Source organism: Pseudonaja textilis, chromosome 3, assembly GCF_049901715.1.
Source record: "Pseudonaja textilis isolate UNSWEBS1 chromosome 3, rPseTex1.2, whole genome shotgun sequence".
Lineage (NCBI taxonomy): Eukaryota > Metazoa > Chordata > Lepidosauria > Squamata > Elapidae > Pseudonaja > Pseudonaja textilis.
In genome coordinates this window covers 824781-851828 of record NC_141992.1, presented here as the reverse complement: position 1 = coordinate 851828, position 27048 = coordinate 824781, and the positions used below count along the sequence as shown (strand labels likewise).

Below are 27048 nucleotides of genomic sequence, written 5' to 3'. Positions count from 1 at the left end.
CAGCAGCCTCCGAGTCTTCTGGTTTTGTGCCAACTGCTTGGCTAACCTTCCCTTTGGCAGCAGGGCCCTCTCCTCTGCTTAGCTCTGGCCAGGGAGGGAGGACAAGTGGGACCTTCCCCTGGTGTCAGGCAAGCAACCAGAGCTACTCCGCAACAGAGTCAGCAACTCTATTGACTTCTGCCTGAGATACAAGAATCTCCGTGAACTGCCTGCCTGCCATTGGAAACACCAGATAAGGTTTCGTGGCACTCAGAGAGGCTCTTGTGGCTGCACGAAGACTCCAAACTAGATCCCCGCTTCGCCTCTCCTTCCAGCCTGGTCTGGCTGTTTCACAACACCTGGCCATCCCTTCCACCCCCCCAAACTTTTCCCTTTTGAAATTGAAGGTTGTAGTTCAAAATGTCTCAAATGTAAGAGGAAAAAGTCAAGCTGGCTGTTTGATGGGCCCCTCTGGTTGATTCAGGGAGCCTCCAGCTGTGATGGAAGCAAGCGTGGCAGCTGATAAGGAAGGGCAAGTAGAGGCTACAGATGCCTCTCTCAATCTCTTCATCCTTAGGTATGAAGTATCCTTCACGCTAGGCGCACCTAGAAGTTTGAAAGCATGCAAATGCGAGTAGATAAATGGGTACCACTTTGGTCGGAAAATAACAGCGTTCCATGTGCCTTTGGCATAAATTCATGTAGGCCGCATGATCACTGAAGTGTCTTTGGGTGATGTTGGGTTTCTTGGCCAAGAAATGGAGATGAGCATCGTCCTCAGAGTTGGAAACAACTCAGGCAGGGACACCTTTACCTTTATGTTTTTTTCTCTAGTCTTGTACATCACCCAGACTTGGAAGGCCAATATTTTAAACAACTACATCAAAATCCACCCAAGAGTGGTTGGAGGACACTAGAAGATGCTATGTCTCCAGTGGGCATCGTGCCAAGATATTCTTTTTTATGACTACAAAACAAAAACAAAAAAACAACCCCTCTGAATGTTCTCTTTTCATGCACCACCAGGGGGCAGCACTTGACCAGTTTTCTCTTTCCTTGAGACTCATCAGACATTGGTAGCCAAATATTAGATTTAAATCCTCACCTGGGACCCCCATGCTTAGGGGCACTCACACTTTTTAAAAAACATAATCGTATGAAACTTATCAAAGTATAAAATACACATAAAAATGAAAATGAAGAGATCCCTTTGCTTTAGGGAGCGGGCCGTAGAGACCGAAGATACTGGAAAAGATAATAAAAAAGCAGATCTGCCAACATCTAGAAACAAGTAAAGTAATAACTAGCGGTCAGCACGGGTTTGCTAAGAACAAATCATGCCAAACCAATCTGATTTCATTCTTCAACATGGTGACTAAATTAGTAGACCAGCAAAATACTGTGGACAAAATATATTTAGATTTCAGCAAGGCATTCGGCAAAGTAGACCACAACCTACTTCTTGGTAAGCTAGAAAAAAGTGGAATAGATAGCACCACCACTAGATGGAGTCGCAACTGGCTGGCAAACCGTACTCAATGAGTAGTCCTTATTGGATCTAAGTCTACATGGAGGGAAGGAAGCAGTGGGGTGCCACAAGGTTCAGTCTTAGGCCCAGGACTCTTCAATATCTTCATTAACGACTTAGATGAGAGAATAGTAGGGGAAATTCTATTCTATTCTATTCTATTCTATTCTATTCTATTCTATTCTGTTCTATTCTATTATTATTCCATTCCATATTTTCTATTCTATTCTATTATTATTCCATTCCATTCCATATTTTCTATTCTATTCTATTCTACTCTACTCTAGTCTATTCTCATTCTATTCTATTCTATTCTATTCTATTCTTATTCCATTCCATTCCATTCCATATTTTCTATTCTATTCTATTCTATTCCATTCTATTCCTATTCCATTCCATTCCACTCCACTCCATTCCATTCTATTCTATTCTATTCTATTCTATTCTTATTCCATTCCATTCCATTCCATATTTTCTATTCTATTCTATTCTATTCTATTCTATTCTATTCTATTCTATTCCATTCCATTCCATTCCTATTCCTATTCCTATTCCTATTCCTATTCCTATCCCTATCCTATCCCTATCCCCATTCCATTCCATTCCATTCCATTCTCATTCTATTCTATTCTATTCTATTCTATTCTATTCTATTCTATTCTATTCTATTCTATTCTTATTCCATTCCATTCCATATTTTCTATTCTATTCTATTCTATTCTATTCCATTCTATTCCTATTCCTATTCCATTCCACTCCATTCTATTCTATTCTATTCTATTCTATTCTATTCTATTCTATTCTATTCTATTCTATTCTTATTCCATTCCATTCCATATTTTCTATTCTATTCTATTCTATTCTATTCTATTCCTATTCCTATTCCTATTCCTATTCCTATTCCTATCCCTATCCCTATCCCTATTCCATTCCATTCCATTCCATTCCATTCTATTCTATTCTATTCTATTCTATTCTATTCTATTCTATTCTATTCTATTCTATTCTATTCTATTCTATTCTTTTCTATTCTATTCTATTCTATTCTATTCTATTCTATTCTATTCTATTCCATTCTATTCTATTCCATTCTCCTTAGTTCTAGGTTGGCTGTCTCCTTGATCCGTTTCCATCCGTTGTATCTTGCCTTCTGGTGCTTCGGAGAATAAGCTGACCGCCACCTTTCCTTGCGGCATCCCCTAAAATGGTAGAAGACCGCTATCCCATCATCCACGGTCCCATATTCTCTCCATCCAGTTCCTGCAACCGTTCATCACGAGGTTTAACCTCCAGTCCCCAAATCATCTCTGTTGCTTGGCTCTGGGCTTTCTGCCCGAAGTGATGCCAAGCAGCTGGGGAATAGCAGCCTGGCACAAACCAAGGCTCCTCACAGCAGGAACTGCCGTTGCACCCAAGCAATGCAGTTCCGGCCTGCTGCTGTGGGCGCCGCATGGAGTCCCTGGGTGAGCCCTCGCCCACAGGATGCCAGTTCCCTCCGCAGAAAGGGGCAGCCCTGCCCGTGGGAGGCAGGTCAGAGGCCCGATACCAAGAAGAGTGGCAGGGATACGCCGGCCTCCAGCACAGGGACCCGGTGGCTCTGCTCCCATCCGGATGAAAGTGCCATCCATCACTTCTGCCCAGGGAGGTGCCAACCAAGCCCTGGAGAAGGGCAGCGTGTCAATGCTGGCACTGTTTCTCTGGGTGGGAAACTCCGGAGCCCTGGCTGATGGAGAGAACTGCGGGGGTGGGGGACCCAGCCCCACCCCCATTGTCCGGCCAGGTATATAAGACAGTCAAGATGGGTTGGCTTGGCATCTTCCAAGCCTCTTCTAGGCAACACCATGAAGTCTCCGTCCTTCTGGCTCCTCCTGGGGATGGTCACATCCATGGCTGAGCAAGGGAGAGGAGGTGAGTGGGTGCCTTTGCAGCTCTCCAGTTGGTGGCCAGGCCCAGCCGGGAGGGTGGTGCTCCTACTCCAGACCCCGAAGGCCCTCCCCAGGGGCATGGCACCTCATGGGGCTCTGAGCCTGATTGCGGTGCCCAGGAACCAGCAGCTTCTGTGGAAGGAATTCCTGGGTGTGGCACCTCCCTGGATGTGGTAACTGAAGGAGGGACCCCAGAGGAAAGATGGCACTGGGAAGACAGAGGGGTGGGGGTCTCTGGCAAAGAATCTACAGCAGTGGGGCGGGATGCCGCTGGTATAACCACCGGTTTGGTGAGTGAGCACTTCCAAACGGCCCCTTTTTCAACTAAAACTTCCCTTCTTCTGCAGCTGCGGTGAGTAAAAACAGCTGATTCACAGCAATCCACTGTGCCAAGCAAGTCAGCCGGGGTGAAAAACAAAGGAATACAGGACAGACGACTGCAGGGGTGCTTGGGTGGGGCCAACTAATTGCCAGAGCTACCGGTTCGCCTGAACTGGTCCATACTGGCTAAATCCCACGCCTGATTGACAGGAATCCCTACCCCAAAGCAAGAAGCGAAGTCTTTGGCATTGGTGCCCTCCAAAGCCTTTGGGGGAACTCCCAGGGCAGGAGGGGCACTGTTGCTCTTCCCAGCCTTGGCACCCCCGTTCCATCAGACCCGACTCCTCTCTGACTCCCCTTCACAGCTGCCAAGGGAGCAACCCCGAGCCCCTTCCGGTCTCAGGAGTCGGTCCCAGGAAAAGCTGGCCGGTGCCCAGCGGGAAGTGCCCAGCAGCCCCTGCCCTCCAAACTGTACTGCCTCTCCGACGCTTCATGTCCAGGGCATGAGAAGTGCTGCATCCTGGGCTGGATGAGGATCTGCGTGCAGCCTGCGCTGGGTAAGGAGGGCTGCAAGGGAGGGAGGGGCTGCCTTGTGGCTCCCCCCCCCACAGGGCCCCTTGCCAGCCTGGTTTTGAAGGCTGCGTAGAAATGGTTTGGGAGGAGAGAGCAGTGCAAACAGAGCTGGGCTCCCCACGTGAGCGGGGATCAGGGTCTCAGTAGGCCATGAAAACTCTGCCTGCTTCTTATGTTCGTCTCACTTTGTGGCTGCCATCCTGCCTGCTTTGGCCGTACCTGTGAACCAGGCCGGTCACATTGTGAAGGGGATGCACCACTCTGGGCCTCTTGAAGGGTGGTGGGGGAGGGCTTCTGCCCCCATTGGCAAAAGGACTCGGTCTCTCTCTGCCCAATGCCGGGCCAGGCCAGCCTCTCCCGGGGCTGGGGGCAGGAACAAGCAGAGCCCAGGGCGCTGGGGTGCAACCTGCGTCCCAGTCTAGGACAGGCCAATACGGACCTTCTCGTCTACCCCTTCTCTTACAGTGAACCCCGGCTACTGCCCCACGGCCTGCCCCACGGCCCTGGAGCCCTGCTGGGTTTATTGCCTGGACGATGCCGCCTGTGGCCCCGGGGAGAAATGCTGCCTCCAGGAGTGCCAGCTGCGTTGCATGGTGGCCGAGCAAGGTGAGGGGGCTCGCCAGTGGAGGGGATCCCAAAAAATTACTACCGGTTCTGTGGGCATGGCTTGGTGGGAATGGAAGGGGAAGAATATACTGCAAAATCCCCCTTCCCTTCTCTCCCCACCCCACTAACCTGCTTTCCAGCTCTGTTCTCCTATGCAGGGCAGCCGATCAGCTGGGACTCAATGGGAGGCAGAGAAGAGATATGGGGTTGGTACGGCCAGTCGGAGGTGGCATTGGCCAGTTCTCCAAATGACTCAAAATATCTGCTACCGGTTCTGCAGAACCAGTCAGAACCGGGTGAATTCACCACCTCTGGGGCTTACCCTGGCTGGAGAGAGGGAGGGTCTCCTGGGGGAGGGGGGGCGAGGGAGAGGGGCAGCTGCTGTACCAGCTAGCTCAGGGTCAAGACCCGTAGGGCAGGCACCCACCCTGGGCCAGCTCTGCTTATCCCTGGCATCTTCCTGTCTCTGCTGCAGCCCGACCAGGCCTGTGCCCGAGGAGGAGGGTGCTGCCCAGCGGGAACCCCTGCCCAAACCAATGTGAGGATGACAGAGGCTGCCCCTTGGGCCAGAAGTGCTGCTTCGCCGGCTGCGGCCTGGAGTGCCTGCGACCCAGAGCAGGTAGCACCCCACTGAGAATCAATCCCTTCTCATTCTTTTTTTTTAATGAATAAAAGTTTGGTAAATTTTTGTGCAAATACAAACAATTCATCTTCCATTTAACGGTGTGTCATCTGGGTGTAGATCTCTTGCATGACAATAATCAAAATAACTACCATATTCGTTACATCGATATCAGTTCTCCGTTGTTATCTTATTATTCATCTACATAATATCTGTTACACTATAACCATGATGGCAAACCTAGGGCACACGTGCTACAGGTGGCACGCAGAGCCATTTGTGCAGGCAAACGAACCCCAGCCAAACCTACATACACTGCGCATCCGCGTGCCTCCCAGCTGACTTTCAACCTGTTTGAGGCTGTTTTCGCCCTCCCGGAGGCTCGAGGGAAGCCTCTGCGGCCTCGGGAGGCTGGAAAATGGGCCTTCCGGAAATACCAGAAGAGCCCAAATTTCAGCCTCCTGGAGGGCAAAAACAGCCTCAAATGGGTCGAAAATCAGCTGGGAGGTGCACGCATGTGCAGTGCAGGTCAGGGGGCTGGGGGTATTGTGCACGCATGCACAGGGGAGGTGGGGCACATTGTATTGTGGGTGCCAGCACACGCATGTTTCGCACACCGCAACAAAAAGGTTCCCCATCACTGTACTATAACAACAACATGTTTAGATCTTCACTTGTTATTAGCGTGTATAATATATCTATCATTATAACAATCCTCTTCTTACCATGTTTAATTCTATGAAGATATTTTCCTGGAAATGGAAGACAAATTGTTTGTACTTATAAAAAATAAAAAGCTTCTATTGATTAAAAAAAGAAAAGCACCAACCCGCCCTACCCTCCCCGCCTTCCTGACCTTGGCACCTGAGACAATGGCCCCACCTGACTTTTGGAGGGGGGGGGGCGACTGAAAACCAAAAAGAGAGAGAGAGAGCGACTGCCAACGTTTTGCAAAGAAACGCCCCTTGGCAAGCCAAGCAGAAAGTACTCCCTGCCTCAGGGGAATTCTTTGCAAGGGATTTGGGTCTTGCAAGGGGGCATTTTGGGCCTCTGCCCACTGCCAAGAACACAAAGGCTTCCTGGGAGGGGAAAGATTTTGAGCAAGTGGACGTGTTTCTTTTATGTTTTTTCCTTCACCACTACCCCCCAAGCATTTTTATTAGGTTATTAAGTATTCTCAAATACAAAATACAAAAGTAAACAAAAGAAAAATGAGGAGGGAAGATTTAAAACCTGAGATATTTCTGTTGGGGATTACACCTGAAACTTATAGTAAAGAGAATGCATGTTTAGTTACTCGTGTATTAACTGCAGCTAGAATCATATTTGCATGAAATTGGAAAAGCGAAGAGATTCTGATCGAAGAAAATGTGATTAGGAAAATATTAGAATATGCAGAAATAAATAGGCTAACGCTACTAATTAAAGAGAAGGAACAAACTGAATATTATACGATATGGGAATTATTTTATCAATGGCTGGAGAATAAAAATGGAAATTAGAAAAATTAAAGAAGACTAGCGGCAAATAGTAACATGTGAATAAGAATCAAATACGTTAAGAAGGGGATTGTTATAATAATTAGATATGTTATGTGTTAGATCGTGGGAAAAAGAGACTGGAGACCAGTGTGACTTTTCAGCTCTTTATTTCAATGTATAGATCTGTGCTAGATCTTGGAGACGCAGCAGCCCTTTTTATCGGGATTTCCCGTGGCTCGCAGCCAATGACAGTTCTTTGAATCTGCCGCGATCGGCCGTGCCAATCACGGGCAATTCTTAGCGAACCAATGGTAACAGGGCATTTGAACCAGTCATCGTCCAGTGTCTGTTGACCAATCAGAAAAGGGTATTCCAAGTATGCTAATATGGAGCATTATGTATAATAGTACGAAGTAAGAATAGAGTATTAATACCAAAGTAATGAATATCTATAAACTGTAATTGTTATTGCACAAGATATTTGTACCCAAACAACATACTGTTTAAATGGAAGATGGATTGTTTGTATAAAATAAAATTTAAAAATTACCAAAAAAAAAAAATGAGGAGGGAAGAGAAAGGGGGAGAGAGAAGGAAAGAAAGGAAACAAAAAAGAAGTATTGACTTCTGACAATCTCTGTTACAGTAAAGTAAAAGCTAGCATCAAATCACAGTTTTTTGCTTTTCCATAATAATATGAAGAAGTCATTTCTATAAAGATCTACCAGTCTAATCACCCACTTCTGCACCCCAAGGTCATGGCTGGCCCTTCCCTTCATTTCCCTTCATTTTTTTCCCTTGAAGTGTCAGATCCACATTTATTTTCCTCCACAAGTTCACACCAGATCAGGGTTCCTTAGGCATCACCATTTTAAGATTAGATTAGATTAACAGAAGGGACCTGGTAGGTCATCTAGTCCAACCCACCACCACCCCACCCAAGCAGGAGACCCTACACCATTTCTGACAGAGGGCAGCCCAGTCTCTTCTTGGAAGCCTCCAGGGATGAAGCTCCCACAACTCAGGAAGACAAATTCTGTTCCATTGGTTGGTTGTTCTCACTGTCAGAAAATTTCTCCTTATTTCCAGGTTGCGTCTCTCCTTGGGTCAGTTTCCCTCCCTTGTTCTTTGTCTGGCCTTTGGATGTTTTAGAAAATAGCTTGACCCCCTTCCTCCTCTCTGTGGCAGCCCCTCCAATATTGGAAGGCTGCTCTCCTGTCTCCCCTGGTCCTTCTCTTCCCTAGATTAGTCAGGCCCAGTTCTTGTAACTGTTCTTCAGAGTGTGTGTGTGTGTGTGTGTGTGTGTGAGAGAGAGAGAGAGAGAGAGAGAGAGAGAGAGAGAGAATAGATAGTTTGACCCCCTCCTCCTCTCTGTGGCAGCCCCTCAAATATCAGAAGATGCTCTCCTGTCTCCCCTGGTCCTTCTCTTCCCTAGACTAGCCAGGCCCAGTTCCTGCAACTGTTCATCCTATGTTTGAGCCTCCAGTCCTCATCATCCTGGTTGCTCTTCCCTGCACTCTTTCCAGAGTCTCAACATCTTTTTTTATAATATAGTGACCAAAACTGGATGCAGGACTCTAGTTGTGGCCTTACTCGGGTTTTATAGAGTGGTATTAGTAAGTCCCTTGATCTTGATTGTATCCCTTTGTTAATGCAACTTAGGATTGCATTAGTTTTTTTGGCTGCCACCGTACAATGTTGGCTCATATTTAGCTGGTTGTCCACTAAGAATGAATTGTGTCCTCAAAGTATCTCTCTTTTTATCTCCCCCAGAAGGTCCCGGTGTTTGCACAGACCCACCGAGACACAAATGCCAAGATCGCTGCAGAGATGACTCTGATTGTGCAAAGGAGGAGAAATGCCACCCCACAGCTTGTGGCTTCCAGTGCCAGGGGCCTCCTCCAGGTATATTCCTAACTTTAATTACACAAGCCTCCCAAGGACCTCCCTCCGAGTCTAAGAAAGTGAAGGGGAAGGCACCTAGAGGGCATGGCCAGCGCAGTTCTTGATTTCTCCAAGGATGTTTCAGGAGAGCCATAATGTTCTTGAAGGATTAACATAAAGTTCTTGAAGGAAGTTCAGAAGAGCCATAATGTTCTTGAAGGATGGAGCAAGTCAGAGGGGAGTGTTATATCTGGGAGGACGGTTCAAGAACGGAGGCAAGACTCAGACAGTAACTAAAGCTCTTTATTTGGGACTTCAGGTCTGAGCAACCAAACCCAGCCGCAGCAGCCCCTTTTATAGGGCTGGCTGCGGCTAGGCAGCCAATGAAGGCGATTTGAGTTTGCCGCTCTTGGCAGGGCCAATCGCGGCAGCCCGTTTACTGGCCAATCGCATCAGTCTATGGCCACCAATCGTGATCGGCTTTCAGCGGGCCAATCAGATTTGCAGGCTACGAGCCTGCTAGTCCAGAACAGGGAGGACCGGGGAGGGAAGGGGGGGGCTGGGTAGGATCTGAGGCAGAAGGGTAGCCTAGGTGCTTGTTAGGGGGTGGGGGCAGAGGCAGGGGCCTCAGGCTACTCTCTGGTTGCAGGGAAGCCCGGAGTGTGTCCCTTGCTGTTGCGGGGGTCCCTGGGACCATGCCTGGAAGAGACGCTGAGGACCTGCACCCATGACTTTGACTGCGAGGAAGCCCAAAAGTGCTGCTCAAACGGCTGCGTGATGGTCTGCAAGGAGCCAGGGGAAGGCCAGCCGGCCAACTGGGGGTAGAGAAACCCGGAATCCCCCTCCCCCTCTCCTCCCTCTCTTTCTCCATTCCTCCCTCTGTTCCGGCCTCTCCCGCAAAGCCCTGAGGAGCCTGGGGATAAAGTTGGAGATAAGGTGGCCTCCCCATCGTGACACTCTTCCAGGACGGGTTTCGCCAGTGGGCCCGGAGACCCTCGGGGGACACGGAGCCCATCGAGTGGTCGGTTCGATCCTTGTCCCCAGCGGTCGAGGGGGGCCCATGGGGGCTTGTAGTTTGGGGTTTTACCTCTGTAAGCTGCCTGGTCACCACGAGGGAGCTGGGCAGCCAAAGAAACAACGAAACAAACAAATACTGGAATGGAATGGATAGATAGATTTTATATCTATCTATATAAAAGCGGAATACTCCTCACGCATCTTCACAAAATCTCCAGAACCGTCAAGCCTACAAACTTGAAATTGGGCCCATAGGTTCCTCTTGGCCTCTAGGGGCTCACTAAGAAAGGATTCTTCGAAATGACCATCAGAGCATCTAGAGTATTTCCTACATCATCATTATTATTATTGTTGTTGTTGTTATTATTATTATTATTATTATTATTATTATTATTATTATTCTCTGATGCGCAGGAGTTCTACTCCCCCTCCCCACCTGAAAAGAAATCTCTTCCAACTGCAACACACAAGCAGAGGAGTTTCAGTTTTAGTTTTACAGCACCAAGCAACTTGAGTACAGAACAGTTGAGCTAAGCCACACCCAGGCTCCTTGCTGTCTCCTTGCTCACACAGCAAATACTGCTTCAGTTTCCAAGTAGCCCTCAACTCTCTCACACACTGACAGGACAATGGATACTGATAGGCAGAGGCAGATTCTTTTTCCCTTATTTTGCTCCCACCCAAAATAAGCCTGACCACATCGTTTTATAATAAAGCACAGGTATCGAGGTTACACACACACACACACACACACACACACACACACACACATCTATTTGGAAAGCCTCCGGAGCCTGGGGAGGGTGAAAACACGCTTCGCCCAGTGCCATGGTGCAGGAGATTGACTAGGCCATGCCAACCATGACCCACCCTTCAGTTGGGCAGAGGACCGGTTGCTGAAACGTTTGGATCCCAGCCCTGGAGGTACCCACAGAGGATGATGTAATTTTTTTTAAAAATTAGATTGGCAGAGATGGATAGATTGACATTAAAAAGAAAAGAAAAAGAAGATCCTGAGTATTTCCGAACGTGGGACTTCTTTTAGAAATGGTTGGGCAGCAGAGGTAGAAATTAAGAGTGGGGAAAGTATTGTGGTATATAAATAAATTGATCCAGACAACATGCTGCTCATTAAGCACGTGTGTATGTGACGTGAAAATAGATAGATAAACTGTTAAAAAAGAAGGCGAAGAAGTGTTGGAACAGGTCACAGAATTTATAAAGAAGGCACAAGTAACACAATAAAACAAGAGCAACGAATGAGAAAAAAAGGCACATTTTCTACCTTACAGCTTGCTCAGGAAGTCCAGTTGCCTCTTGAAAATGCACCTTTTTATTTATTTATTTTCTTCTTCTTCTTTTTCTTCAGCGTTTGTCTCGCTCGGCGAGGTCCGCTACTTTTTATTTATTTATTTATTTTTATTTTATTTTTATTTGTCAGTTGCTTACAAGATAATAGGTATAAGTAAAAACATAGTTATGAATACATGGATACATATAAGAAAAATGAAAGAAACAATAGGACGGGGACGGTAGGCACGATCGGTGCGCTTATGCCCCCTTTGGGACAGTTCATATCACTCGATTGAAACAGGGGTGGGGTAGGTTGTGGTTCCTTGTGCTGTAGGACCCAGGCAGTGAATTGGGGCACCCCATCATGTTAAGCCACAAAATGGGTGATGCGTGATGATGTCTGTAGAGATTCTCCATCATCCACGTCTTGGTTGTCCCAGAGATGCTTTTTCAAACAGAAACTGGACTAGGTTTTTCCATGAAGATGTTTTGCTTCCCATCCAAGAAGAACTGAACTGGAGAAGCTTCTTAAACGAGAAGGGAATCATCTTCAGGGAGAAAACATAGTCCGGCTGCCTTTTGAAAACATGAGACCTGTGAATTATTAACTGGGGTTTTGGATTCGCTGGTGCCATGAAATCACCCACAGGGACAAGGGATGATCTGCACTCTTGGAATTCCACTTTAATTGCAACATGATTGGCCTCAGGTCTTTCGGGCAACCTTCTGAAGACTCCTGGAGGAATCAATCATGTCCCGGCAAAATACGGAGGGCCAATGCACTTCCCACCTCCAAGAAGTGAAAGGAGAAGAGCCAGGGGGACTATAGACCTGTCATCTTGATGTCTACACTAGTCCAACTCTTCGAGCGGATTATTATGCAACATCTTTTCTTTTCATAAAAAAAGAAATATTTTTGAAACAAACAAACACAGACAAAACATAAAAAACATAAAAACATCTTCCGGTTATACACCTCTACAGTGTGTCAGTTGGTTACAGATCTTTTGTGCTATCCTTTCATAGTCTCCACTTACAATTTGTATAGATTCTCACATTATCAATCCAACATATATTTATACATTATCAATGATGAATCGTTCATTTTATACAAAATATTCTAAATTTTATATGAATTTATATTATGCATTCATCCAATGGTTATATATTTTTATATTATATTTTATATCATTCTACTAGTCTTATCTTATGAAATTTCCTAATATTTTTCATTACCATGTCTTTTTGTCTAACCATTGATAAAATAAATCCCATATCTTGTAAAATTGTTTATCTTCTTGTTTGCTAATTTCAAATGTCAATTTACTCATTTTAGCACAATCCGTGATTTTCTTAATAACTTCCTCCTGCATAGGAATTTTTTCATTTCTTGAATTCTTAGCAAATACAATTCTAGCTGCTGTTAAGACATTTACAATCAAATATTTCAATTCTTTATTATATATTTCCGGTATAATTTCCAAGAAAAATATCTCTGGTTTAAAGTATGTGTTGTTTTGTCATTTTTTCCAACCATGCGTGGATTTTCGTCCAATATCTTTTTGCATCCAATATTATGCAACTTCTAATCAGCTTGGACAAATAAGGGAAGTCAACACGAAGTTGTGTCAGAGACGTTGTGACTGAACTTTACCTCCCTCGTAATGGGTTACTAGATTAGAGAACTGTTGTATGCAATGGATTTTTGCACAGCCTCCAACAGAACAGCTTTGCTTTTCTGCCGAATAAAATGAAAAAAAAAATACAACCTAGATCGGTGCGTGTGTGTGTCTCCAGATCTGGCAACTTTAAGACTTATGGCCTTCAACTCCCAGAATTCCTCAGTCTTTCTTCTTCTTGTGCCATATCTGTCAGTGGATGTTGGCAATCCTATTTTGATCAACAGCCCCACGAAAAAGGGCTTCTGAATTTTTCCCAAAATGCTCCCTTAGATTTTGAAGCCACAATGTTCTTCTTCTGCCTGGATCTCGTTTGCTTCCTATCTTTCCCTGGAGGATGAAGTGAAGGAGGTGGTATTTTTCCAAAATAGTCTAACTCTCGCTTTTTTTATGCTCTCTGACGGCTGTGATGAAGAAGTTGAAAGATCCCTATCAAATCTGCAGATGAGCCCAAGGCAGGAAGGGATCAAACAAGCTTTGGAATACTACGAGGCACATCCCAAAAAACAAATGGCTTTGATATTTCTAGATGCACAGAAGGCATTTGATAATGTGAATTGGCAATTTATGTTATTACTGCTGGAACAGATGGCCTTTGCTAGAAAATTTATTCAAGCAATAGAAGCTATATATCATAAGCAGACAGCAAAGGTAATGATAGAAGGAGAACTGACAGAATCTATCGATATAAGAAAAGGAACAAGACAAGGGTGCCCACTATCACCTCTGTTGTTTGTGTTAACTTTGGAAGTGCTAAATAGAAATATTAGAGAGGAAAAGAATATAAAAGGGATGAAAATTGAAAAGGAAGAATTTAAGTTGCAAGCATTTGCAGATGATCTGGTTTTTATCTTAGAAGACCCACTAGAAACAGCATCAAAATTGATATAAAAGATAGAGACATATGGAAAGGTGGCTGGTTTGAAAATAAATAAAGATAAGACAAAGATCTTGACAAAGAATATGCTATCAAGACAAAAGGAAGAATTGGCAGACCTATTGAAAATTCAGGTCACAAATAAGATCAAGTACTTGGGGATATACTTGACAGCAAAATGCAGCACACTAAAAGAGAATAATTATATCAAACTTAAACAGCAGATAGAGCTAGATTTGGTGAAATGGGAAAATTTACAAGTGTCATTAATAGGGAGAATATCAACAATCAAGACGAATATATTACCCAGAATTTTATATTTGTTTCAAACAATTCCAATTAGGCTTGGAAAAGATTATTTTGAAGATTTAAATAAAATTGTGCTGAAATATATATGGCAAGGTAAGAAAGCGAGAATAAAGTTAAAACTTTTGCAAGATGCTAGAATAAGAGGAGGATTTGGTTTGCCTAATTGGGAGTTGTACTACCAAGCTACAAATTTGATGTGGGTTAAGGAATGGATAACATTAAGAAATACTAGGTGGTTGACATTAGAAGGACATGACCTGCTCCCTTCCCTCCACTCAACCCTACTTCGGGACAGAGGAGAGTACACTGGAAACGTGGGTTGGCATTTCCAACACGCATTTCTCCAGCGCTCTTTAAAAAAAAGAAAGATTGTAAACATATGCAATTATAAACCCTCATTCCATTCCAGTTCAGTTCTATCATTAATAATCATTAAAATCTTAACATCTTTAACACTTTTCAATTAAATATCATACTTCCTTAAAAACACATATAATCTCCATAATTAATGTTTCCCTTATTTCTCTTTACATATGTTTTATAAATCATTAAATATACCTTTTGTTACGTTTATTTATTGACAAGCATTCCACTGAATTACAATAGCTATTTTATCAGATATTTTAATCATACATTGTTTCATATTTTCTAAAATTATTTCTGTTTCTAATATAACCATACTATCTTATGTACCTTTGCAGAATCCCTTTTTCCATTAAATTATCACCCATTATCTCTAAATAGGCCCTGTTTCTCTATATTTTGTTTCTGTCCTTTATGACTTCTTTTCCTTTCTTTCTTCCCTTTCATCTTCTCCCTCCCCCTTTTACCCCGTTGTCTCTCTACTTCTAATTCTCTCTTCTGCATTTCCCTCTTCTGTTGCTTTCTGATTTTATACTTATTTTTCACTCTCTCTCTTTTTTTTCCCCCAATCTTAAACTTTCCATTCTCTTCCCCCACTTTCCTTTTTTTTCCCCAATCTAAGATTACTTGTTCATTAAAGATGGCTTCTTCTTTGTCGCAATCTTCTTGTTCTGCAGGCATTTCTTGTTGTTTCTCATAATTCCAAATCTCCATTTCTAAAAACTGAAATACGAAGCCAAAAGAACCTTTCCCTTCTTGTGCATCTTCTTTGTACTTTTTAAGTTCCATTTTCAGTTCTTCTAAAAGTGGAGCCATTTTAAACAGTTTTAAACAACCACCCAATTGATTTTAGTCATTCAAATACAATAACCAAAAATCCAGAAATCATCAAGTAATCCAGATAGTCTCAAGTTATATCTTCTTGTTTCTTTTTCGACTTTCTCTTCCTGGGGTTTTTGTTGCAATATTTCAGTTAGAATGTATCATTTGGAAGTCTTGTTGAGATTTTGCTGTAAATTCTTTTTAATTCCAGGCAGTCTCCTCCCTTCCAGATCCTGCCCTTTTATTCTTCCTCTCTCCTTTCCTATTTTCAAAAGCTTTTAATTATCCAGAAATCTTTATTATCCTCTTGAATTTTTATTTTCAGCATTAAATGCCTATTGATGTCAAAGTGGATTTTTTTCCAATTTCTTACTTAAGTCTCTTAGCTATCAGCATAGGAAAAGGAGGAAAAAAAACCAAATCTTTTCCCTTTTCTCTCTCCTTCGTAGCTTAAAAATCTTCTTAGGGAACAATGTTATTGTTTTTTAATAGTTTCAATTCCAGGGTACCTTATTTGTTGCTTTTGCTGTTTGACCCGGGCAACCAAAACTTTCTCTTCTTATCTTCCTCCTGCACATTATTTTCTGGTCGAGTTCTTCTTCATGGTGGCCATTTCTGACCACCGCTGCAACCACCTTCGGGAAAGGGAGTAATGGCCAGCTGAGGAGGAGAGATGCGGCTCTCCTCAACCCTGCAGGCAGTCTCCCCCCTCTTCACCACCTCTACGGGGTGGCTTAGCCCCGAAACCAGCCAGCTCAAGGTGCTCCAGCGGCGATCACAGATCGAAAACTCACAGAGACGAGGTTTTGGTCTGTCGCTGAAGAAGCCCAAACTGGAAGTCCGTTGTTTTGGATTTTCTCACCCCAAAATCATGAAGAGGGACTTTAACTTTGTGATAGGTACTCAACAGAATAACAGAATTGGAAGGGACCTTGGAGGTCTTCTAGTCCAACGCCCTGTTCAAGCGGGAGATCATATATAATTTTCAGACAAGTAGTTACCCAGTCTCTTTTTGAAGGCCTCCAGTGCTGGAGCACCTACAACTTTCAGGAGAAAAGCAATTCCGTTGATTAATCATCCTCATTGTCTGGAAATTTCTTAGTTTTAGGTTGCTTCTCTCCTTGATTAGTTTGTTCTCGTGCCTTCATGTACTTTGGAGATTAGGTTGATCCCTTGTTCTTTGTGGCAGCCCCTCAAATATTGGAAGAGTTCTATCATGTCAGGGCAAGAAGCGATGGGTGGAAATTAACCAAGGAGAGAAGCAACTTAGAACTCAGGAGAAACTTCCTAATAGTGAGGACAATTAACCAGTGGAACTGCTTGCCTCCAGAGATTGTGAATGCTCCAACACTGGAGGCTTCTAAGAAGAGACTGGGCAACCATTTGTCTGAAGTGGTGTAGGGTTTCCTGCCTAGTCAGGGGGTTGGACTAGAAGGCCTCCAAGGCTACTTCCAGCGCTGATATTCTGTTATTCTGCTAAGCCAAGGGTCTTCAAACTCGCCACGTTTAAGACTGGTGGACTTCAACTCCCAGAATTCCTGAGCTAACATGACAGAAGAAGGAATTCTGGGAGTTGAAGTCCACCAGTCTTAAAGCGGTCAAGTTTGAAGGCCCCTGTGCTAAGCTCACCAGAATCTGCTTTTGGTGAGGACAAAGGGAAGGAAACAGAGGCTGGGTTGTGACTGGCAGCCTGGTTGTGTAAACAAGTCTTCCTTCCACCTCCTGCAGTTGCTTGAAGATGTGGTGCGGGGTGGGGGTGAGAGAAGAGGGTGTCTCACATTTTGGGAAAGAGTTGATGTCCCAAATAAGACACAACAATTAACTCTGATGAAAGAGCTGCTAGCAGAATCTGTCATTTGACACAACTGTTTTGGAGGAGGAAAAAGGTGCGACTGTTGTGCTTAAGAGCCTGCTGAGAGAATAAGCGGTTGGTTCCACATGAAATGGGGGCCAAGCTGCCCTTCCCTCAGTGGGGGTTTCTCACAGGCTGGATGCCAGTCAGGTTGGCTCTGCTTGCAGGAGGCTGCGAAGGCTCCTATGGATATCCAGGGTTGTTCAGAAACTTACTCTCAGCCGAAGAAGGAATGACAGAGTTGGAAGGGATCTTTGAGATCTTCTAGTCCAGCCCTCTGTTCAGGCAGGAAACCCTATAGCATTTCAGACAAGCAGCTGTCCAATCTGTTCTTAAATCCTCCAGTGGTGGATTGCCCGCAACTTCTGGTGGCATGCTGTTCCACTGATTAATTGTCCTCACCGTTTGGAAATTCCTCCTTGGCTGCAGGTTGCTTCTCTCCTTTATTAGTTTCCATCTGTTGCTTCTTGTCCTGCCTTCTGGGGCTTTGGAGAATAAGCTGACCCCTTCTTCTTCTTCTCAGGCAGTCCCTGAGATGTCAAGACACTGCTATCATGTCCCCTTTACTCCTTATAACCTGATTAAACAATGCATTATAACGTGGTATTCACCTTACCTTGATTCTGTCCCTCTGTTCATGCAGCCTAGGATTGTGTTGGCTTTTTTGGCAGCTGCTACACACAGCTGGCTCATATTTAAGTGATCGTCCACTAGGACTCTGAGATCTCTCTCACAGTTACTGCTGTTTCTACCACTTATTTATACCTGTGCATTTGGGGGTGGGGTGTCTAAATGTAGAATTTTATACCAATTTTATCACCAAGCTCAGAGAACACTGAGGACCCCTCCTCCACTTCTAGCACTGATGATGTTACCTAGTTTGGCAATGAAACGCCTGCAAGAAAAGCACCAAGCAAGGAGCCCAGTGGGAATCTTTGTCTTAGAGGAGCCCCTGGGTTCCTCCCCACCAAGGATTTGGAGCTGGTCACAGCCCTCTGGGCAATCCAAGGCTTCCCTGGTGCCTTAGGAGCCTCCTGGTTGTCTCCCCATCAGTACATTTCCATGGAAGGCAGCCACAATTCATGGCCTTGCAAAATGTTGGCTCTCCAGAGTGGGCAGAGCTGCCTGCTGGCAAGAATGAAGTGGGGAGATCGACGTGGCAGGAATACTCCCCGCGGTCTTCCTCCAGGGGTCAACGTGACATGCCCCACAAACTTTAGGGGATACAAGATAAGCCTGTGGACACAACAAGGAATCCTGGGACTTGGCACCAGCAGGGCGAAGAAAAGCAGACTCAGCAGATCTGGCTCTGGCCTCGGAGGCTGAGGGGTGTATATATTGCCAGCTCTGTCCCATAGGCTGGACCAGTAGAACTTCAACCATGAAGGCCCCACTGGTCTGCTTCCTGCTCCTGGCGGTTACTTTTGCTACGGCAACTGAATGGGACACTGGTGAGTGTGGATTCTTTTCTTCAATGAGGGGGTAGCATTGGAGAGGCACAAGGCAACACCCCCGTTCCCTTAAACCTCCGTCCCCGTAACCTGGGAATCCAATGATCCATCCTGGGAAGAGTTGCAGACAAGAGCAACCAAGGTGATGAGGGGACCGGAGGCTAAAACATACAAGGAACGGCTGAAGGAACTGGGCCTAGCTAGTCTAGGGAAGAGAAGGACTTGGGGGGACAGGATAGCAGTGTCCCACTATTTGTGGGGCTGCCCCAAAGAAGAGGGAGTCAAGCTCTTCTCCAAAGCCCCAGAAGGCAGGACAAGAAGCAACGGGTGGAAACTAATCCAGGAGAGAAGCAACTTGGAACTAAGGAGGAATTTCCTAACAATTAATCAGCGTGGGAGAGCTTGCCTCCAGAAGTTGTGGAGGTTTTTAAGAAGAGGTTGGGTAACCATTTGTCTGTGATGGTACAGGGTCTCCTGCCTAAGCAGGGGGTTGGACTAGAAGACCTCTAAGGTCCCTTCCCACTCTACTGCTCTAACTAATTATTATTATTAATATAGCTCCTTAAGCAGCCCAGAAGGTATCTTTTGGGCAGAAGCAGCCCAGGTGACCAACGCTTGCTCCACCTTTGTGGAAGAACTTCCTCCTCCCACAGAATACAGCATGCTGGAAGGGGCCTTGGAGGTCTTCTAGTCGGGCAGGAGACCCTACAGACGGAGGCTTCCAGAGGACCTTGGTTCCTCTGACAAAGAAGAGTTTAGACCAGGGGTCGCCACGGCCCACTGGTGGTCCATGAGAAAATTGTGGTGGGCCGCAGAGCAACGTCCCCCCAAAGCAATTAATCCAGGCTGCGCCCTGGCTTACGGCCCGCCCACCCGCCGGCTCCCACCCTTTGGCCGAGCGCAAACCCGCAAAAAGCAGCGCAGCCCTCGCCGGGCAGGACGAGGTGATGGTTGCAGCAAGAGGGGCTGGCAGGACAGGCAGACTGAAGTGGCTATGGAGAGGGACGGAAGGTGCAGGAATGTTGCGCGACTTGCATTTGCGCGCAGCACTCCCGCACCTTCCAATTCGCCTCTCCTGGCCTGGGTTCTTCCTGGATGGCCACAGGCTGTAGGGATGGCCCGGGGCCAAGAAAAGTACCTGCTGGTGCAGGGGGCAAATCTGCGCTCACCGTCCAGTTCAGAGGTCCGGAATGGGGCATCGACGTCGGTTTCCTTGTTCCTCTTGGCACTCTGCTCTGCTGCTGCCCCCAGCCCCCCACCCCACCCCCCCAATGGCTCCAGCCATCTCTGCCTGGGGAAAGCACAGGACAAGTGAGCAGAAACCGTTCTCGGTGGGGCGGAAGAGCTGAGGTCGAGGAAGGCACAGGCAAGAGAAGATGGAAGCTGCCGCCTTTGGAAAGCGCCGTTTTCTGTTGCCTGCGGCTTCCGATCTCTGCTCTTTCGCCCCAGCGAGAACGGTTTCTGCTCTCTCTCTGTTCCTGGGGGGGCGCAGAGACATCACATAATCAGAGTTGGAAGGGATCTTATAGGTCATCCAGTCCAACCCCCCCCACCCAAGCGGGAGACCCTACACCATTTCTGACAAATGGCAGTCCAATCTCTTCTTGAAAGCCTCCAGGGATGGCGCTCCCACAACTTTTATTTTATTTTATTTTATTTCAGTTCAGTTCAGTTCATTTCATTTTATTTTATTTTGATTTGTCAATTGCTCACAAGATAATAGGTATAAGTATATACGTAGAAACTTTGTATGGAAGAATTCGTAGAGTTATTCTATCTGTCTTTATATTCAGCAAGGGAATCAAAACACAGAATAGTAAAATGATAGTAATCTTTCTATTCCATATTTCATCAGAATAGATATAGTTATAGATATATAAAATTTATATTTAATATAAAAGATAAAATTTTTATATTAAATATATTACCCTGTTTAAAAAAATTGTATTAGTGGTCCTCAGGATTTAAAAGTATGAGTTTGGTGGTCCCTGAGGTCGAAAAGGTTGGCGACCCCTGGTTTGGACGGTTGACAGCCCAACAGAACTAAGGACCTTGTTGGATCAGACCATCCAGTCCAGTTCTTGAGCCCCAAAGAACCTTCTGAATGTATCTCCGATTGGGATTAAGAAACCTGCTTCCACCCCCATTAGACAGCCTGGCCCTGCATGATCAACAGCTACTAATCATCAATCTACCATTCTCTTCCATGACTTGCCACATCAATGTTGACATCCATCTCTACAACGTGTGAGAGAGAGAACTCTTCAGCCTAAGAAGGCCACACAAAGCGGCACCTCCACCATTGGGTCCTACCTACTGATCCATTGGGTCCCAGGAGGAGACAGGGGGCTATAATATCTGGGGGGGCTTCCTCGCCTCTTCTCCTAACTGCAGAACCTGGTGGGATCATCCCTTATTCTCAGATGTGGAACAGACAGGAAGAACCGGTGGAACTCATGGTCACAAATGGGAAGTTGGCCACCAGCTCCATTGAGTTGTGAACCCAAGTCCCAAAGTGCTTTTGCAAAAGGCAACTGGACTTTCTGGGATTTTATTTTTATTTTTATTTTTTTTGCTTTGAAAAGTGCAGTGTGTCCCTCCTCTGTCCCGGAGTAGGGTTGAGTGGGGGGAAGGGAGCAGGGTGGGGGGAGGAGAAGCCCGGCTGGCTTTCCTTTGGCATGGAGCAGGAGGGGGAGGGGGGGAAACCAAATCCATACACACCAAAAGAGCTCAGAGGAAGACGGGCTCCTAATAACCAGCCTGTTTGCGCAGCCGAGAGCTTGAGTTTTTCTGGGCTCGACACCCGCCCCCCCCCCTGGCCTCCACACAGGGGGGGGCCCTTCTCTGCTTGGAAGCAGAGGGAGAAACCTGGAGCTTAGCCTGAGGGGGTCCTCTTCTTGTGTGGAGGCTGGGAGGGTGTTGCCTGGTTATTAGCAGGTTATTTACGATTTTGTTATAATTAAATAAGCATTTTTATATTATCTCTATCTCTATCTCTATCTCTATCTCTATCTCTATCTCTATTACATCTACATCTACATATACCTATACCTATACCTATACCTATACCTATACCTATACCTATACCTATAGCTATCTATATGCAGGTCTTGGCGTGTTCAGGTCTTTTCCGTGTAAGATTGAGAGTATCTTGGCGACATTTTGATGAGGTCCCAATCTCCATCTTCAGGCTGGTGCTTTCGGCTTCGTGCTTGTGCGAACTTATTTTGTGCTTATTTTGCTCGCACAAGCATGAAGCCGAAAGCACCAGCCTGAAGATGGAGATTGGGACCTCATCAAAATGCCGCCAAGATACTCTCAATCTTACACGGGAAAAGACCTGAACACGCCAAGACCTGCATACCTGAACCCGTGAAAATCTAGAAAAATATCTATCTATCTATCTATCTATCTATCTATCTATCTATCTATCTATCTATCTATCTAGACAGATATAGATATAGATATAGATATAGATATAGATATAGATATAGATATAGATATAGATATAGATCTGTCCAAACAGTTTAGAGTTAATGGGATTTGGGATAGTTCATTAGGAATTGTGAGCTGTCCCCTTAAGGGAATGCATCATGGTAAATGTAGTTAAGGTATCCTGGGAAATGTAGTCCATGTCATGTGGTCACATCTGTAACCCTGATTGGTCACTGAATTGACCCTTGGTGGGGAGGTTTCTTCACTCTTGCCTGAACACACAGGCTCATGGTAGCATCTCTACCCCCTGCCTCTCCTACTATGGGATGAAAAATGGGATAGAAAGATTGCTATCATTTTCCACTACGATTTCAACTATGCAAAGAATTGGACATTAGATGCATCTCGACATAACTGTGAGTCACCTTGAGGATACCTAATATAATCCAATAAAAGAAACTTTGAATGGAAGAATTTGTAGAGTTATTCTATCTGTCTTTATATTCAGCAAGGGAATCAAAAGACAGAATAGTAAAATGATAGTGATCTTTCTATTCCATATTTCATCAGAATAGAGATATAAAATTTATATTTAATATAAAAAAATAAAATTTTTATATTAAATAGATTACCCTGTTTAAAAAAATTGTATTAGTGGTCCTCAGGATTTAAAAGTATGAGTTTGGTGGTCCCTGAGGTCGAAAAGATTGGCGACCTCTGATTTGGACGGTTGACAGCCCAACAGAACTAAGGACCTTGTTGGATCAGACCATCCAGTCCAGTTCTTGAGCCCCAGGGAACCTTCTGAATGTATCTCCGATTGGGATTAAGAAACCTGCTTCCACCCCCATTAGACAGCCTGGCCCTGCACGATCAACAGCTACTAATCATCAATCTACCATTCTCTTCCATGACTTGCCACATCAATGTTGACATCCATCTCTACAACGTGTGAGAGAGAGAACTCTTCAGCCTAAGAAGGCCACACAAAGCGGCACCTCCACCACTGGGTCCTACCTACTGATCCATTGGGTCCCAGGAGGAGACAGGGGGCTGGAATTTCCATTCGTTTGATAGACCTATAATATCTGGGGGGCTTCCTCGCCTCTTCTCCTAACTGCAGGACCTGGTGGGATCATCCCTTATTCTCAGATGTGGAACAGACAGGAAGAACCAGTGGAATTCATGGTCACAAATGGGAAATTGGCCACCAGCTCCATTGAGTTGTGAACCCAAGTCCCCAAAGTGCTTTTTGCAAAAGGCAACTGGACTTTCTGGGATTTTATTTTTTTTGCTTTGAAAAAATCTTTTGCTTCTCATCCAAGAAGCTTCTTCAGGTGAACTGAAGAAGCTTCTTGGATGAGAAGTGAAATGTTTTCAAGGAAGTCCACTTTGCCTTTTGGAAAAAGCAACCTTGGGACAGCCATGATGTGGCTGATGGAGAATCTCCGTAGACGTTGTGGACTGAAGAAACAGAGAGTCCTAGTGTATATTAATGGCTAGGGGAGACCGGCTGCTAATTACACCCTTGGCCTTGGAGAGCCAGTTGCTGGGGACAATGAAGGGAAGACAGGCCATCTGGTGAGCTCTGCTCCTTCCCTGGAGCAGAGCCCTCCCCTCCCCTGGCCCTCCCCTCCTTGTGCTGTGGGAGACTGGGAGAGAGACTGGGATGGGCTGCTTTGCTCTGCTGGGCGGGAAATCAAGCCAAGAAGCAGGACCGACCATGTGTGGAGCTCTCGCCTCACAATCAGGAGGCTGTGAGTTGGATCCTAGGTAGGGGCTAATATTTGGAATCGACTCTCCTGCTCGAGCAGGGGGTTGGACTAGATGACCACCAAGGTCCCTTCCAACTCTGTTATTCTATGGTTTCATGAGGCTCCAGGTTCTGCTCCTTTGGTTCCTCCACTGGAGGGGTCCCTGTAGGACAAAGGGGACAAGGGGACAAGGTGAGATACTTGCTGGTGGAGGGAATGAAAATGATGGCAGCATGGATACACACACACACACACACACACACACACACACACACACACCTTTTCCTGTATCTCCCTGGTTCTTCCAATAGTCCTCCCTCATCAGAGCCACCTTTTGGAAGAGGGAGACCAACTTTGGCCTTGGCGATTGGCAGTTTTGTCCAGTTGGTGGAACAGCTTTTAACAGGCCAGCCTGGGAAAACAGTAGAGCACAAACTCCAGAGGATGAAGGTCTTGTGTTTTGTCCTCTCCTTCCAGATGGCATTGTTCTCCAAGCAAAGGGACAAGTGGAGCAGCAGAACCCAGAACCACCAACAGATGACACCTCTGGGAAGAAGCACCCGGGGAGAACTGGTAAGAGCTTCGGTCAATTTGCTTGCGATCCAATCTTCCTTCGTTCCCACAGCTGTTCCCACTGCAGGAGGAAGCCAACCCACTTCTCTCTGTGTCTCTGTCTCTGGCCCTCTCCCTCCCCCTCCCCCCGAGGGGTCCTTGGTGCTCTCTGAGCCTCGGGTTATTTTCTTGCAGACGCTAGATGGCCTGGCTAGGTAACATCATCACCCTTCCCTTTGGGTTGGTGGAGACGAGAGGAGGAGGAGGAGGAGGAGGAGGGGGGGAGAGGAGGAGGAGGAGGAAGAGGAGGAGGAGGAGGACTGTGGTGTCCTCGATGCTCTCTGAGCGTGGCAGATTTTTGAAGGTGTTTCATCACTCAACTCGGGAACCTCATCAGTGCTAGAAGGAAGCGGGTTTGGGAGGAGAAGAGCTCTGCTTTGCCCAAAGCTGACTGAGATGGCTTCCCTTTCTCTTCAGGTCCTCCCTCATATGGCCAGTGCCCACCTACAATTGCAATTGTTCCCCAGGACTACTACTGCCAGCTGGGCGGCCCCTGCCCGGGGGATGAAAAATGCTGCCAGATTGGGAGAATGACGAAATGTATGCTTCCCAAAGGAGGTGAGTGAGCTCCTGCCCAATTTGGGGCAAGGTGGATGGAGGGTTGGCGCGGGGGGAGGGTTGGCAGTTTTGGAAGTGGGAGGAGGAGAATCCAGGAGGAGTCATGTCCCAAGATCTGATTCTGCCCTTGCCAGGGCTCTTCCGGTGCTGCGGTGCCCTTCTAAAGACTCCGGAGATAGGATTGTAGCACCCGTTCTGGTGCCACCTCTACCCATGGCAATTGGCTGGGATGGCAGTTGTGCCCGCTAGGCAACTGGAGGGCCCCGTTGAGACCCACCTGATGGAGATGCCAGGACACCCTTCTTGGCCCGAGGAGCCCACTCCATGCCCACCTTTTCTCTTCCAGTGCACCACCGCTACTGCCCCAGGCCTGAAGACCAGGCCGTCTACAATAAGCTCTGCACAGGAGACTACCAGTGTGGATGGCACGAGAAATGCTGCAGTACGGAGGGTCATAAGAAGTGCGTTGCGGCTGTGGCAGGTAGAGTCTCCGCAGGACGCTTGTCCCCTCTTCCCCGGAGGGCCACAGGTGGTTCTCTCACAGTGACCCTGCAAAAATGAGGGTCCTCCAACTTTGGGGGTACCGTCACGCGTTGGGAATTCCGAGACAATGGCTGCTTGGGGGAAAGACTTGACCGATGTTGAAATGGCTGCCAAATGAAGAGAAAACTCACCCAGGATACTTCCTGCTAATCTTCTGGTGGGGTAGACTTGTGACCCATCAAGCCTCACCCCAGGCTCAGTTGCTATGGAAACCCCTGAACTCACCTGGAAATGAGGAGGAGGAGGAGGCTGCCCCTTGGCTGTGCAAGATCCACCTTCCTCTTTAATTTCAGTCCATGGGTGAGGGAGGGAAAGGAGACACAGAGTCCTTGGAAGCAACCCTGAACGGGTATCCAAGGGGGCCTTGCTTCTGACGGGCTGAGCACCTGAGTGCAACCCCTTCCCCTTTGCTGCGCCCCCTCCAATCCTAGCCTAGTTGCTTCAGTATGCTTAATCCATTCCCTCCCATCTGGCTACCATGAGGTCCTTGGTGATCTCAGAGCTTGGTGGATTTGACCCTCACCTGACGTGACCCTCCCGTCCCAAGACCCACTGAATGCTGACCCTGACCTCCCAGGAATTCCATTGACGATGTCACCTAGCCTGCTAACGAAATGTTCAGGAACCAAACCACGAGCTTAGAGGATGAACCTCTGTCCTCATCTGGGTGCTTTTCCCGCAGATGTTTCATTACCATACTAGGTAACACCATCTGTGTCTGCGCGGAAAACCCCAAGCCCAGGGGCCCCGCAGTTCCCCTCTGAGCCACAAATACTCTCTCCTGCCGGCCTCCAGGTGTCGCTGGCGTTTGCCCCAAGAAGCGTCTTCCACGGGGCCCCACCCACATGCAACACAGGTGCTCCGATGACCGCGAATGTGACTCTGGGAAGAAGTGTTGCTTGGAAGAGCATGGCCTGAGGTGTGTATACCCTGAAGGATTCCACCGGAGCCAGGACCAGAACCAGGACCAGAACCAGGACCAGAACCAGGACCGGGACCGGGACCAGAACCAGAACCAGAACCAGAACCAGGATCAGACAGGTGAGGAAGAGCTTGGCAAGACCCCACAAGGCAACCACTGGGTCTCTTGCTGTCCAACAGCTTCTCCAAAGGTCTTCAGCCAGTACACACGACACACACACACAGAGAGAGAGAGAGAGAGAGAGAGAGGGAGACCCACCCACATCCACACCCACATTTTCACAAAAGTCCACCTTGACATCCATGGATGTTTGAGCAGCCTGAGCAGGGGAGAGAGGCGGGCTCTGCTTTCTGGGGAGGGGGGCGCACCGGGGGTCCTAACAACTCTCCAAAGCCAATTCTTTGAAGAACAGAGTTGGAAAAATGTCTCCGGAGATTTCCAGTCATCCAGGTCTCAAAGGTACTTTTTTCTTCAAAAAGCAATGGGATTGTTTTTTCCAGGAGGAAGAGGAGGAGGAGGAGGAGGAGGAGGAAATGTTTTGCTTCTCACCCAAGAGTTAAAATTGGCTGGAAAGAAGAGAAGGACCAGGGGAGACAAGAGAACGGCCTTCCAATAGTTGAGGGGCTGCCCCAGAAAGGAGGA

At 46.5% G+C, this 27048-nt stretch overlaps 2 protein-coding genes across 2 annotated transcripts; both read left to right on the top strand.

Annotated features, from left to right (window-relative positions):
• The first annotated feature begins 2957 nt into the window (after positions 1-2957).
• On the top strand, positions 2958-11293 carry LOC148125965 (uncharacterized). The gene is made up of 6 exons (XM_087928742.1): positions 2958-3098; positions 4112-4310; positions 4792-4932; positions 5408-5551; positions 8809-8940; positions 9569-11293. Exons 1-6 carry the CDS (start codon positions 2958-2960, stop codon positions 9742-9744), a joined length of 933 nt encoding a protein of 310 aa, XP_087784868.1. The 3' UTR covers positions 9745-11293.
• A 7134-nt stretch (positions 11294-18427) lies between these two features.
• Positions 18428-26729, top strand: LOC113453199 (uncharacterized). Its single transcript, XM_087928741.1, has 6 exons — positions 18428-18582; positions 24249-24344; positions 24801-24941; positions 25288-25422; positions 26280-26525; positions 26725-26729. The coding sequence occupies exons 1-6, from the start codon at positions 18513-18515 to the stop codon at positions 26727-26729; spliced, it is 693 nt and encodes a 230-aa protein (XP_087784867.1). The 5' UTR covers positions 18428-18512.
• Positions 26730-27048: the final 319 nt, after the last annotated feature.

Excerpts from the sequence above, each read along its gene's own strand:
- LOC148125965 (XM_087928742.1), top strand. The coding sequence starts at position 2,958 with ATGGAGTCCCTGGGTGAGCCCTCGCCCACAGGATGCCAGTTCCCTCCG. Across the intron at positions 4,933-5,407 it reads TTGCATGGTGGCCGAGCAAG|CCCGACCAGGCCTGTGCCCG; the intron begins GTGAGGGGGCTC and ends TCTCTGCTGCAG. Across the intron at positions 8,941-9,568 it reads GTGCCAGGGGCCTCCTCCAG|GGAAGCCCGGAGTGTGTCCC; the intron begins GTATATTCCTAA and ends CTCTGGTTGCAG.
- LOC113453199 (XM_087928741.1), top strand. The coding sequence starts at position 18,513 with ATGAAGGCCCCACTGGTCTGCTTCCTGCTCCTGGCGGTTACTTTTGCT. Across the intron at positions 24,942-25,287 it reads ATGTATGCTTCCCAAAGGAG|TGCACCACCGCTACTGCCCC; the intron begins GTGAGTGAGCTC and ends TTTCTCTTCCAG. Across the intron at positions 25,423-26,279 it reads GTGCGTTGCGGCTGTGGCAG|GTGTCGCTGGCGTTTGCCCC; the intron begins GTAGAGTCTCCG and ends GCCGGCCTCCAG.